Here is a 14,465-nt window from a genome sequence, read left to right as displayed (position 1 = left end):
ACATTTGGACTTTTCTTTTCAAACAATTTTTGATCCCTTTATATGTAATGGAAGACTCAACATTGCCAAGGATCAGAAGACACTTGGGGGAGCAGATGAATCAATCCTCTGAAGGTATTAGTGACTCTGCTTCCTTAGGCTTTTACATGAGTCATAGATGCTGAAATAGCACCTAAAACCAACAGGCAGAGGGAGAAGGTACCTGAAGTTTTCCAGAAGAAGTGATGCATGAACTGGGTCTTGATATCATGATGAGTACTGTTGCTTTCCCTATATGGTTAATGTTTTGTTCAATTTAGTGGATCCAGTGAATTTCTATTTTCTTTACCTGGCCATTTCCCCTTCAGTGGCAGAGAAAAAGTCTGCAAAAAATTAGATTTACAAACAGTTTGTAACCATGAATATAGTTAATAGATAGATTGGTAAAATAGAGGGAAATCTAGAAGCTTCAGACTTATTCCTTTAGCAGGTGAGTAAGAGACTTGTGCCAAAATGCTTATTATATGAAGTCAACTTTGTATGTTAATTAGATGTTCATTCTACTAGTTTACCTCCAGGAGACTAGAACATCAAAATATATGCATAGGGGGTTCCCTGGTTGCCTAGTGGTTAGGATTCCGGGCTTTCACTGCCATGGCCCGGGTTCAATCGCTGGTCAGGGAACTAAGATCTGCAAGCCACATGGCAAATAAATAAATAAATAAATAAATAAATAAATAGCCACATGATACATCTGGTTGTATAACTCTATGGTGTATAGAATTATTTCCCACTGCTGTATATCTCATAGAGTACACTCCTAAAAACTTTGAATAAGGAAACCCAGGATCAATAGATAATAATGTCATTTTGGCATTTTTTTAGTTAAAGAAAAGGAAGATGCCCATGCGGATCCTGAAATCCAACCTATGAAGGAAGATGACGGCACTTTTGGAGAATACAGGTGAGCCCCTGCTTCTCAGCCACCCTTCCCCCTCCCTGCCCTGAACAGACACCACACTCAGTCTCCCTAGAATGGGATTCAGCCAGGAATGCACTCTGCCTGGGATTTCCTATTTATCTCAAAAATTAGTTTAGAGACACTTGCGTGTCTAAATGTTTACACACCCCGCACAGTTAAAATAATCTCACTTTCATTAAAAAATAAATTTCCGTCTTAGTGGTAGGTTTGGAGATGGAATATCTTCCACTCTGTCCTATTTTCCAGAGACCTTTGCTGTAATTGATCAACATGGAAAAGCTGGTGTGTGATAATAAGAGTTAAAACAACAATAAAGACCCTACAAACCTGCATTGTAAAGCAAACTATCCCTGTCATTCTCTAAGCAGTGCTTTTGTAAAATTTATGTTACTCTTTTTCATCTTGGATTTGAAGCCTTTTTTTCCAAAACAGGTACCTGTACCCCCTCCTATTAATCATGAAATGATGACCAGGCTGTTTTAGAAGCCGTTAATTATTAAGAAATATCACAGCCCTGGAGGCAGTGTATTAACTCACAAGGTTTTGCTAAAACATTCTTGGCTTGGCTCTGTCTTTAAGGACAAATTTAATGTAACCTATGTGCTAAATACTTTTTTAAAAAAAAAGGAAGAAAGAAACTGTTTAAACAAAGATATTCTTGCCTAGGGGGTATAGGTCTTTTTAAAGAGAGATAAGTGGTTATTTTAGATATGTTCAAAAACAAAAACAAAAGATATATTTATTCATTTAAAAGATTGGGATTTTGGTGTTCCAAAAGAGTACATCTATTAATCAAATGCCTTTGCACAGTGTTCTTTCTTTCTATAAGCCTCTTGTTTATATAAAGTATAATCTTTTGAATATGTGCTGAGCCGGTGCTGAGGCTTTTTTTCATATCCATTATTCAGTGATCAACTTGTAAAATAAACCCTAATGATATTCATTATATCCAAAGAAATAAATAATCAAAACAAGAGGAGAAATGAATGAAATTGATGACAGATGCAAGAGTTTATTAATAATGTTAGCTGCTGGTACTTTGAAAAGATCCTAAAAATTTTTTGCCGGAAGAAAAGGCTTTTAGGTGAAATAAAATATGTCACTATTGTGATTGCCAGATGACATTTACAAATAAGATATGTGTCTTAATTTTCACCTGTCTCTAGAGCTCATTTTTGGTGTCTCCATGTCAATATCACAAGGGGCAAAATAATGCCAAGGATAAGAAATATGAGAACTGATTGAGAAAAACTGTGTATTTTTTTACAAAATTAGATTCACGCCAGTCTCCACACAGATACAAGTGTTTTTCCTGTATATCTCGGCACCTCAGCTTTCATTCTGATCCCCTTTTCAGAGGAGATGACTGTGATTTTTAAAACTCTTCAGAATTCTGTATCTTAGGATACAGAAAAACATCTAGTGAGGGTTGTCTTGATGTCAGATGTTGACTCTGAGACTGAAAGGGTATGAAAACCTCATTCAGCATCCGCACCTGTCCACCCGCAAGGTTTTATAACGCATTAAAGCACCCTGCAGATGGCCACAGCCTAGGGTTGCCAGGCCTTAGGTTGGGTGAGTTGAAACCTTTGCTGATTTCATTCACTCTTCTACACATTTCTCCTGTAAAGCAGGGGAGCTCATAATTACTAAATAACTTGTTATTTTTAGTGTTCCTGTGACTAGAATTCTACCCAGGATATGCACACCACTCCCTTATTTGTAGTGCTAAAGCTGGATCTTTAATATAACCTGAAAATATCATGTATTTGCATGAACTGAAAACAAACCATTGCACTCCATACATTCTTCACATGGTGATGGGTTTCTGTTCTACATTATCATGCCCAAATGAATCTGGCAATGTACTGCTTACTCCATGCGTCTCAAATGTCAGCTTGCTCTTAGAGTGATGTGAAACCATGATCTGATGTGATATGACTTTCTCAGGGTCCCTCTGCTGCCTACTCCATTAAAACGTGATTGAAATTGAAGTTGAATGTGAACTCATTTGGAATCAAGAGACTTAGTTTTACTGTCAACTCAGCCACTACCCTTGATTTCTTTAGATACGGCTTTTAATCTGTCTCATTTTTTTCATCTATAAAACGATAGAGTTGTTGAAGTACGAGGTGATCTCCAAAGATTTCTAGTTCTATGATTGATTTCTGTGCTCCTTTACAAACTATCTGCTAATGAGTTTTAATGTGATTTGGGGTTTCAGAGCAGTACATAGCAAATATTTTGTTACTGGCCTCATTATTACTGTGTTTACATTTATTTGGTCATATTTATTTGTCTTGGTGTTAATTCATATGTGATATGTTTGTGAAGCATTTTCAAATGGCTGTCTTTAGCTTGTGCCCTGAGTTTCTCAGAAGAGAAAGATTTTTCCTTGGGCTTATTGAGTACACACACATTGGTTCGTGTGTGAAGAAAAAAAAAACGTGTAATTCCGTTGATCTGGGAGTTGCCAAAGGAAATAAAGTTCTGACGGGTGTCTTAAACCTGAAACACAACTCAGTAACTTTTTTTCACTGAAGCTGAAAATTCATAAGGACAATGTCACAAGTGAGATCATTTCCGAAAACACCCAGCCACCCTTTGCTACAGAGGTGGCTTTGTCCTGTGACTTCCTGACATGACCTCAGAATTTTTTCCCTTTGGTTTCTTTTCTACTGAAAAAAACTAAAAGACCTTTCATTTCATAGATGTCATAATGAATGAAAATAGTTCCAACTGTTTATTACAGAATTTTTTTAAATAATACATTTAAATATCATTCTTCTCCCTCAATCACAAAAGTCCCTTCTCTGCTTTGCACCTTCTAGAAATTTTGAGTTCTGTATTATTTATTGATTCTTATTCTTTTTCATTCTGAAAATAAATTAATGTGCTGATCACACACACAGACACACACAAAATCAGGGCTATTGCCTAAATGTAAATGAATTCTGTTGATGATTTGCTCATTCTCAGGCTTGAAGATGAAACCATTTCTACATGGTCGGCTCTGAGCCAGCAGGTATTTCATAGTGCAAAGAGGGATGGAACGTCAGTGGCCAAATTTGATGTTTTTTTCATGTGCTCTAATCTTGTACCCTCACTCCAACACCCACCCCCAAGCAGTCACCCTCTGGTGGAAGCCTGCAGCTTTCTTTGTTTGTTTCTTTAATTATACAGACAGTAGGATCTGCACCCTTACTAGCATATAGAAAAATCAGAGAAACAATGCAACCAACCGTGTAAATATTTTTTTATTCTTCAGATCCATTCCTTTAAAAACCAGAATGAACATAGGTCATAAGCCATATGACCATCGTACTTGAATTCATACCATAAATGGAGGCTCTTGGCATGGGAAGCTTGTCACATGAACTTGACCCTGCTGCAAGCATGTTAACCCGTGCTTGTAAGGCTTGGATGATGTGAAGATGTGTTGCATTTGTTATATACTTTAGATTTATTCTGCTCACAGACATAAACTGATATGTGAGCAGTATAAATAATGACAGACTTTCACAGGGAGTGTTTGGGTCGTGAATGTCAAAAAAACCCTGCAGTATGGTTTGGCCATGGTAGGATGGTGACTACAGGAAAATCAGACCCAACGATCACAGATGTATCCATCGTTGCCGCATTTTACTCAGCAGGCATTCAATGGATACCTTCTGTGTGCACAATCCTGAACAAAGTGCTGCTGAGAAAAAGTGAACTCCCTAAAATTCATTCTTTAGGGTAAGGGAAAGGAAAGAGTATGTTCCGATGCTTTGTCTCACATCATAAAATTGATGAAGAAGAAATGAAAAATGTGTTAAAGTTAGAATTTTGAAGAATTTCCAAAATGCCCACTCTCTCTTTTATTGTTATTTTACAACGAATTCATTCAACCAGTATTTATTGAGTGCCTACTGTATGCTAGGCTATGGGGATATTAAAACCAATAGAATGTTATCTCACTAGTTTATAGTCTAGTGAGGGATGGAGGGAAGTAAAAGAACAATCTGAGCATAGTGTGAAGAGTGCTATGAAAGGGAAGGGATACTGCTGAGGCACCAAGGGGGCAGGGGCAGGAAGCCAAAGCCAAGTGCATGGCCTTGAAGGAGGTGGTACAAGAAATCTTCCCAGAGGGAGTAATACAGGAGCTGAGTTTTGAACATTCCTTTCATGGCACAACTTATAGCAATGAATAAAGATAATCATGGATGTAAGTATCAAAAATATATTTTATGGCTGTATATACTATTTTATGACTGTTTTATTACTTATTTTGAAATTTGTTCAATCTTTGACATTCTAGGCTAAGAACATCTGACACCTCCTGTCCTTAAAAAATTCTTATAAAAATGTGGATTTTTTTAAGCTTTGAATACTGTACAGCTAAATAACGATGTGACTATTCAATCATCTTCTGTAACTTCTAAATTCCTCTCATTTGGGAAACTATCCTTTCACACTTAAACTTGACCAAGCAACTTCCCTTGGCACAATGTCAAAAATAGTTGACTTACTCTTTCATTTGAAAATTCATCTTTGAGTTGAAAAGAGGCAAGCACTCATCCAGAGCTTCAGCAGAGACTTGTCACTGCTCATCACATCTGGAAAGTTCTAAGTGTGTGTGTTATACAAGGGATTTCTTAGAAAAAATATCTCTCTGAGGTGGGGTCTGGAGTGGAGAGAAGAGGTGTGATGGCAGGTGGTGATTTGTTAGGTACAAATCACGTGCCAGGCACTGTGCTGGTGCCTCATATACATTTTTCTCATTTAACCAGATTGTAATTCCTGAAGCAGGACATTACATCACACCACTTTCTAAAAAGTCTTAAAAAGATCTTGAGATGCCTTTGAACACCTTTTTCTGGAAAGACTCTGTTTGTGGGTAGAGCCTCCCTTTTCTTTACTTCTCTTCTTTCAAGCACAGCCCATGTTGCTGTAGATTCTCATCCACTATGGCCATTAAGCTGGAAAGGATGTTTCCAGGGAGCCCCTTCCCTGGCCATTACTCATGACTGGTGTGATGGTGTGTATAAAAATCCAAATGAATCTGCAGGAAAATATTAGAATTCATAAGAGAGTTTAGTAATGTTGCCTGACACAAAATTAACATAAAAGTCAATTATATTTCTTTGTACCAGCAAACAATTGGAAAATAGGATTTTAAAAATGATTCCAGTTATGATGACATGAAAATTTGATGTAGGAATAAAGCCAAGAAAAGATCTCCCTGTATTCTATTCCACTGATCAATTCGTCTACCTCTGCCCCAAAACTACACTGTCTTAATACAGTAGCTTTGAATGAGTCTTGATAGCTGGTAGGTCAAGTCCTCCAACTTTGTGATTCTTCCTACAGAAGTTTTTAGATATTCTTGGCCCTTTTCATGTACGTATACATCTTAGAATCAGCTTGCCAAGATCCACATAAAAACCTACTGTGTTTTTATTGGAAATAAATTGAATCTAAAGAGCAATATAAAGAAAGTTAACATATTTACCATGGGTCTTCCTGTCCATAGTTATGGTATATCCCTCCATTTTATTTACCTCTTATTTAATAGCTCTGAACACGAGTTTCATTTTCATGGGGGTCTTACACATATTTTTGTTCGATTTGTTCTTATCTACTTCATATTTTTATGGTATCCAAAATGGAATTATTTTTTAAATTTCATTTTCCACTTGTTTGCAAGTTCTTAAATAAAATTTACTTTTATGCTAATATGGTATTAAGCAACATTACTAAACTCTGTTTTTATTCTGATGTTTGCCTGTAGGTTCTTTTGGATTTTTTACATACATAACATATCATTTATGAATAATGACAGTTCTTTTCTTCTTAATACACGTCTTCTATTTCTTTTTCTTATCATATTGCTTAGTACTTCCAATGCAGTTTGTTTGTTTGTTTTCGGGTGGCTGCGTTGGGTCTTCGTTGCTGCACGCGGGCTTCCTCTAGTTGCAGCGAGTGGGGGCTACTCTTCATTGCAGTGCGCGGGCTTCTCATTGCGGTGGCTTCTCTGATTGTGGGGCACAGGCTTTAGGCACGTGGGCTTCAGTAGTTGCAGCACACGGGCTCAGTAGTTGTGGCTTGCGGGCTCTAGAGCACAGGCTTTAGGCACGTGGGCTTCAGTAGTTGCAGCACACGGGCTTAGTTGCTCCACGGCATGTGGGATCTTCCCGGACAAGGGCTTGAACCCGTGTCCCTTGCATTGGCAGGCAGATTCTTAACCACTGCACCACCAGGGAAGTCCCTCCAATACAGTTTTGATTAGAAGTCCTAATTATTATTTCTGATGTCAAACAGAAAACTTTCAACATTCACCATCAAGGAGGACATTAACTCAAAGTTTCTTATAGACACAATCAGATTAATGAAGATACTTCTGTTCCCAGTGTATGAAAGTTTTTTTGTGAATGTGTGTTGGATTTTACCATATACCTTTTTTCTAAATCTACTGAGATGATCATAAAATATTTTTCTTTTCTTCTGCTAAAATAGTGAATTATATGAATTGGTGTTTAAATGCTAAAACAAGCTTGCATTCCTGGAATGCAACCCAACCTGGTCACGATATATTATCTTTTTAGCAGATTGCTAAATTCTATTTGCCCATGATTTCTTTGGGATTTTTTCATCATTTGTGTTCATAAATGAGATTAGCATGTAATTTTACTTTCTCAGAGTGTTCTTGTTGGTTTTAGATATCAGTGTTATACTAGACTCACAAAATGATTAAAGGAGTGGTTCCCCTGATGTGTCAAACTTGAACATGTCCAGAACTGAACCACTGATCTTCCAGCCAAAACATGCTGCGCTCCTGAGTAAGGGTAATTCCATCCTTCCTGCTACTCAAACCAAAAATGTTGGTGTTGTCTTTTTCCTCTGTTATTCCATATCCAATCCATCGGCAAATCCTGTTGGTGCTACCTTCAAAATATGTCTGTAATGACCACTTTGGACCACTCCCAGTGTTCCACTCTGGCCCGAGTCATAGCCCTCTCACTCCTGGATTATTGCTGTAATTCCCCTAGCCCCCTAGAGCAGGGGTTGGCAAACTTCTTCCGTAAAAGGCCCAATAATAAGTATTTTAGATTTTACAGGCCACACGGTTTCTGCTGCCACTCTACAATTCTGTTGCAGCGCAGAAGCAGCCAGAGACAATACGTAATAAATGGGCACGGCCCGATTTTGCTGTAGTTTGCCAACTCCTCCCTCTAGGGTAGGCTATTCGTAACACTGATGACCGTAATCCTTTTGTTTCTATAAATTTATTTATTTTATTTATTTATTTTTGGCTGCGTTATGTGTTCGTTGCTGCGCACGGGCTCTCTCTAGTTGCTGTAAGAGGGGGCTACTCTTCGTTGTGGTTCGCGGGCTCCTCATTGTGGTGGCTTCTCTTGTTGTGGAGCACGGGCTCTAGGCACACGGGCTTCAATAGTTGTGGCACGCGGGCTCAGTAGTTGTGGCACGTGGGCTCTAGAGTGCAGGCTCAGTAGTTGTGGCGCATGGGCTTAGTTGCTCCGCGGCATGTGGGATCTCCCAGACCAGGGCTCAAACCCGTGTCCCCTGCATTGGCGGGTGGATTCTTAACCACTGTGCCACCAGGGAAGCCCGACAGTTATCCTTTTAAAATGTAAATCAGATCATGTCACTTATCCATTGAAAACTCTCCAGTGACTTCCCATCTCACTCAGAGTTAAAGACAGAATCCTTACAATGTCCTACAAGACCCTGATCTAGCTCTATTACCTCTTTTACTTTAATCTCTCCCTCTCTCCCTCCCTCTCCCCCGCTCCACCCCCCACCTCCCTCTGAGCTCCTTTGCCATTCCTAGAACAGGCTTGCCCCACCTCAGGGCATTTGCACTGCTGTTACTCCTGTCATAATGGCTCTCCCACCAGCTATCCGCCTGGCTAACTCAACCCTTTTAAGTCTTTGATCAGATGTCACTTCTTAACAGGGCCTTTTTTGGACATCCTATTTGAATGTCAGTCTTCCATCCCCTCCCCTGACACCTTCCATCCTCTTTACTCAGCTCTATATTTTCCATAGCACTAATCACCTTCTGACACACTCTATAACTAATTTTTAAAATATGTTGATTGTCTGTATTTTCCCCTACTAGAAGTAAGCCCAGTGAAGTCAGGGCTTTAGTCTATTTTGTTGCTGCTCTATCCCGTACGACTAGAACATTATGTCTTAGAGTAGGCACTCAGTAAACATTTATTAGATGTATCATGGATGGATGGATGGATGAATCAAAGAAATGCCATAGACTAGAATTTCCTGGAGTGTACACCTTGGAACACTAGTTCTACAAAGCAGAATAATACTAATAGTTGGAATCCAGGTGACAAAATTCTGCTCACTATTGAACTCCTCAGTAGAATTAAGTGTCTCACCAAGTCATGGGCAGTATTTCACAGGAAGTATTCGAGCGCAGCCTAGAAGCTAATGATTAAATTCCAAAAATGTGCAAGTTATTCTTACAGTGGGTTGGAGAACTGGATGCTATGTTCCCTACAATGCCCCAAACACAGGCCACCCCAAGACTCTGTGATACCTCCCCAGCTGTTTAGTAAAACGATAATATCATTTATTTAATTTGTGACAAGCACTTGTGTATTGCTAAAACAGGTAATTTTCAATAGCATATGCCAAAGTCATGTGAAGCCAGTATTATTTTCTAGTCTTGAAATTTTCTCCTTGGTGAAAAACTGGAGACCCTAGTAGAAATTATTGGCCGAAGAGCCAGAATGTTTGTGCATCGTGAAATATTTGTATCTTGGCTAAAAATAAAAAAGAGTTACTCTTCAAAGGAGAGGGAGCAGTTAAATCCTAACACAAATTCCTAGGTGAGATACTGCAGCTCATGGGACCTGTCTTTTACATGAAATCTTTTTATTTTTTACTAATGTTGTTTATGTTTCCCATTTTTGCCTTGGATTTTTGTTCTTTGAAAGAATACAAAAGATGTCATTGCCTTTTTTTTCCTTTTTTTTTTGAAACCAAATGTTACCTGTTAGGGACTAGGTCAGTATGCATACCTAGTTACTTGACGTGTGAGTGAATGTTCTTAAACATAGTGATTACTCTGCTACTTCCAGATATTGTGCTTAGGGGTTCAAAAGAGACATAAGCAAATATATAGAGAGAGTCCTACACATTTTTATAAAATTACACTCCTCAGATTCCACACTGCGGAGAAGGGAGTAGTAAGGTAAAAGTGAGGGCAGGAAATCTTTGCTTTTGCATTTGCACTCACACTCTTCAGAATATATTGACATGCCATTAATAGTACAGATGCAGTGCCCTGAAGTTAAAGTATGTCTCTTTCCAAATTAATAAATCTTTACCCATTAACTAAAATTCTTACAGAAAAAAAAATACTGTATACAATCAGTATAAGGATTTTGCTTTTCTTCTTAGGCTATTTTCATTTGTTTCTTCTGCATCCTTTTAATGGAATGTGTAGGTCTCTTGAAAGGTAAGGTTCAAGTTTACAAGTCTGGCCTGTACTCAGTAACAAAAAGATTTGAGATGCAGGATTTTGCTTCTTGCTCAGAAAAACAAAAATCCATATTTCACTCTTAACCAAAATCATTCTCCATTCATATCCAAGGAATCAGAGATATTATGCAGTTTAACATACTAACTTCTCAACTTGTCATAAGCTTTTACCCCCTTTCTAATTCTATTAAAGTAGTGATGATTTTCAGCTTTTCTCAGTTCTTCCTTTTGTAATGCTTGTGATGATTTCCGAATTGCTTCCAAATCAGTAGCCAGAATGTGTCATTGATATTGACATGCACCCTACAAAGCCATCCACCTACCGAAGACTTCATGATTAAACCACTTCTGCACTTGCCTTTCATTCCAACCATGTCCCGGTCTTTGGAGGCCACCTGACGATTAAATTGGGCTAGAGAAGCTCAGGGCTCCAAATGCTTTCTCATAATTTGCATGCATGATCTTTGGGAACCAAGCCTTTTACCTAAATGCCAGTCTTGACGAAAATGTTTTCTCTTTTTTCCAGTGATGCAGAAGACCACAAGCCTTTAAAAAAAGGCAGTCGAACACCTTCAGACAGGACTGTGAAAAAGGAAGATAGTGATGACAGCCTAGTTGACTATGGAGAGGGGGTGAATGGCCAGTTCAATGAGGACGGCTCCTTTATTGGACAGTACAGTGGTAAGAAAGAGAAAGAACCAGCTGAAGGAAACGAAAGCTCAGAGGCACCGTCTCCGGTCAACGCCATGAATTCCTTTGTTTAATCTGTGAGCTCTTTGCCAATATCCCACTTTTCTCGAATGTTTATCTTAAGTATTTGTCTGTCCACCTTCTCATACTCTGAACATTGAGGCAGAAAGTCTGTGTTCTGCTGTGTGTTCATATGATGAGAACCATCAAAGCAAGAACCTAACTCAGTCAAATGATATCTTAATGTGAACTGCAGTGCAAAGTGCATACTTTTTCATTCAACATAGGTTATCTTGATTTCCTAAGAACTGATAAAAAATAACACAGTGTCATCAACAGATCATGTTCTTCCCTCTTCGGGATACAGTTCACTAGGATGCATGAAAAATGCTACACCTTTAAAGAATATACCTGTGTATGTTATTCAAACATAGGTTGGTACTTTGTTTATACTCTCCTCCGCTGAACCCCTAAATATGAATTCCGTTTTCATTGTCAAGAGTGTTACTGTAGTATTCTCTAGAACTTCAATGTCTTCGTGGGCATTGTCGTGAAATTGGTGACTCTATGTCTAGCTGTCGTTAGTCTTTTTGGGAGACTGTTAGGACAGTGTGTACAGTCTCTCCTTGCTGAATGAGTTAATTATGACAGGTGCGTTTGCTGATGCTTACTGACACTCTCTTACCTGCTCTTTGCCCCTCTTACTCCATAGACTTCTTAATCGTCCAGGTATTACAACGGTACAGTGTTCTACCTTTGACATCCTCTCTCCTTTCAGTGCTTTTTAGGCATAAACAATGCGTATTGCAATGCATCTTGGCATTTATGGCAGACCGAGAGAATACCAAACAGATCACTCCAATTCAGTGTCAAAAATTATTCCAGAAAGCACAAGGCAAGACACATGCAGTGCCTTCAGACGATAAGCATTCCACAACGTACCGCCTACTGTATCATTCGGTACAGTCGACTCGGAGTCCTAGATTACTATCATTGTCTAAAAGTAACTTTGAAAAAGCATAGTTCATGAAAACTGCAATGCTGAAAAAAAGAAAGGAACTGTGAAAATAAAATTAGGAAGACAGTTTATTTTAAGGAGCATGATTTCCCCCATAGGTATAAAAAGAAAAGCTTTATCACCAACTGGAGCAAGTGATGATTTTGTGGTCTTTTATGGGTCCTATTAATACAAGTCACGTTCAGTAAGAAAGATGTCAACTTGGTAGGTAGAAAATTTAAAAAAAAAAACAAGTTATTCCAAAACTAACAGGATACAACAGCACACCAACAGGAATATATTTTCCTCTAAGTCTTTATGTATGTGGCAGCTTTTGAAACTCTGCAGCATTAAACAATGTGTATACAAATTGCACGGATGCCTTTCAGAATCTAAGAAATCTGACAAGTGCTAACAAGGCCAACAGTCAAAGGGATTACATCTCCAGTTTCAGAAAGAAGCGTATATATTCTATCATATTCATAAATAATATCTATCAAATGGTTTCCTTCCAAATATGAAATTCTATAACAACCTATGGTTGAAGGAATGCTCAGTTTCATTTGCCAATAAATTGGTTTCTCATAACTTGCATCAAGTTTAATTTTAAGTAAAGCTTTTTATATGTAGATATTTTGTTGAATCTGTAAATACACTTAAAGTGTAGATGCTATATGCTTATAGGTGTTACGTGCAAATAAACATGCCAGCGATGTTTATGTTGTACTGTATAAGATGTTAGCTAATTAATACAGTGCATGGGATTGGAAAGCATTTACTTAAATGCCTTTTGGGTTTTTATTTTCCCTTTTTGCTGTGAAACTGAAAGAGTGAACTATTTTCCATATTGACAGCAGGTTTCTAGAAGAAATCTTCAGAGCTTTGCCTAAGCACAGTTTGAAGTAATCCCAGGTAAAGATGGCCCTACCTAGTTTCATATCTCCAATATTCACTTTTCACAGATCAACCTTTCTAGTGGAAATCCAGAAAGACAAAACAGGCTGCCTTGCCATCCGAGAGCACAAAGATAAGTTACTCAAAATTTGCCAGTGTGTGTGAGGACAAGAAAAGTACAGTTTTTCCTCTTCCGTAATGGTAGATGCTAAATTTGTGCATGAAGGGGTCATTTCTGTACTTGTGCAACAGAGTTTGTATTAAAAATTAAATGTGGTTTTAAAAGTCCCTCTCTCTTTTGTAATATATCATGTTCCTAGTGGAGTGTGAATGTCCAAGTAATGGTATATGTAACGGTACAGGCAGATGTGACTGGATTTCCGTCAAAAAAGTGACTATTAAACAGTCGTGATCTCTTTGTGATTTTTAACTTTTTCAAACCTAGATTTCCTAATGTTTTATTTTATTTTATTTTTTTATTGGCCGTGCTGCGCGGCTTGCAGGATCTTAGTTCCCCGACCAGGGATCGAACCCGGGCCCCTGGCAGTGGAAGTGCAGAGTCCTAACCACTGGACCGCCAGGGAAGTCCCTGCTAATGTTTTAAAATAACGCAAATTTTGATTTTTGCTTTTAAAAGGCAGAGGAAATTAAATGCAAAACTGGACGCAATATAAGAGAGAGCTAATAAAAGAAGGGCATATCAAACATTGTAATGCAAAGGCGAAGTAAATATTACCAGCCTTTGGAGAAACAGTCTGAGAAGTCAGGTGCTGCTTCCTTTCCTGAAGCCTGACCTCTGCAGGCCTGTTCGCTGGTGCCTTCGGTCACCCTCTCTTCTGCCCTCCTGGACCTCCACTGTCCCCGGCCACGGCAACTGGATTCCTTAACCTCTCCTGCTTGATGACACAGTTTGGGCGTTGACAGGTATCACTCCCGGGTGTGTCATCCACCCCCTTCTCAACAGCCCAATTCTCGTGTCTCACACCTGTCCAGCTCTGCAAACAGCCAAGACCTGGCTTGTTCCTCTGTCCCTCCACCTGCCCTTGGTCCCCTGGTCCCAGCTTTCCATCCACAAGACCTTCTGCTGGCACAGAGCTCCCTCTCCCTATACAGTTACTTGGATAACAACATGATATATACATCAACGTAAGATGCTAATAGACCCTATGTAGACCTTGTTATTAGTCTTTTTACCATGGAGAGCATTCACTTCTGAGCAGCAAGTCAGGGTCTCCAGTCTACACCGTGATCCAGATTCACAATCTACATCCTCAGGCCACGTCATCAGTCACAGCTCTGTTTAGCAACGGGGGCTGGCGAGCTGTAAAGCCTGACTACAAAAAGCATTGGTCTGTTGATGCCTTCTTGTTCAGATGATTTGTAATGGCCCTGGTTTCCTTTTTTTTTTTTCAT

At 38.8% G+C, this 14,465-nt stretch overlaps 1 protein-coding gene across 18 annotated transcripts in view; it reads left to right on the top strand.

Annotated features, from left to right (window-relative positions):
• Positions 1-13,518, top strand: part of NRCAM (neuronal cell adhesion molecule) — a 312,757-nt gene extending 299,239 nt beyond the window's left edge. For all 18 annotated transcript variants that reach the window (XM_036864178.1, XM_036864174.1, XM_036864173.1 and 15 more), the window contains 2 exons: positions 865-943; positions 10,998-13,518. In XM_036864178.1, the coding sequence (XP_036720073.1) occupies positions 865-943; positions 10,998-11,235 (317 nt within the window). In that variant the 3' untranslated portion in view covers positions 11,236-13,518. The remainder of the gene's footprint in view (positions 1-864; positions 944-10,997) is intronic.
• Positions 13,519-14,465: the final 947 nt, after the last annotated feature.

This window comes from Balaenoptera musculus, chromosome 9 (genome assembly GCF_009873245.2).
Source record: "Balaenoptera musculus isolate JJ_BM4_2016_0621 chromosome 9, mBalMus1.pri.v3, whole genome shotgun sequence".
In the NCBI taxonomy this organism is placed as follows: Eukaryota; Metazoa; Chordata; class Mammalia; order Artiodactyla; family Balaenopteridae; genus Balaenoptera; species Balaenoptera musculus.
Note: the sequence above shows the minus strand (reverse complement) of the source record. Positions and strands in the feature narration are given on the sequence as shown.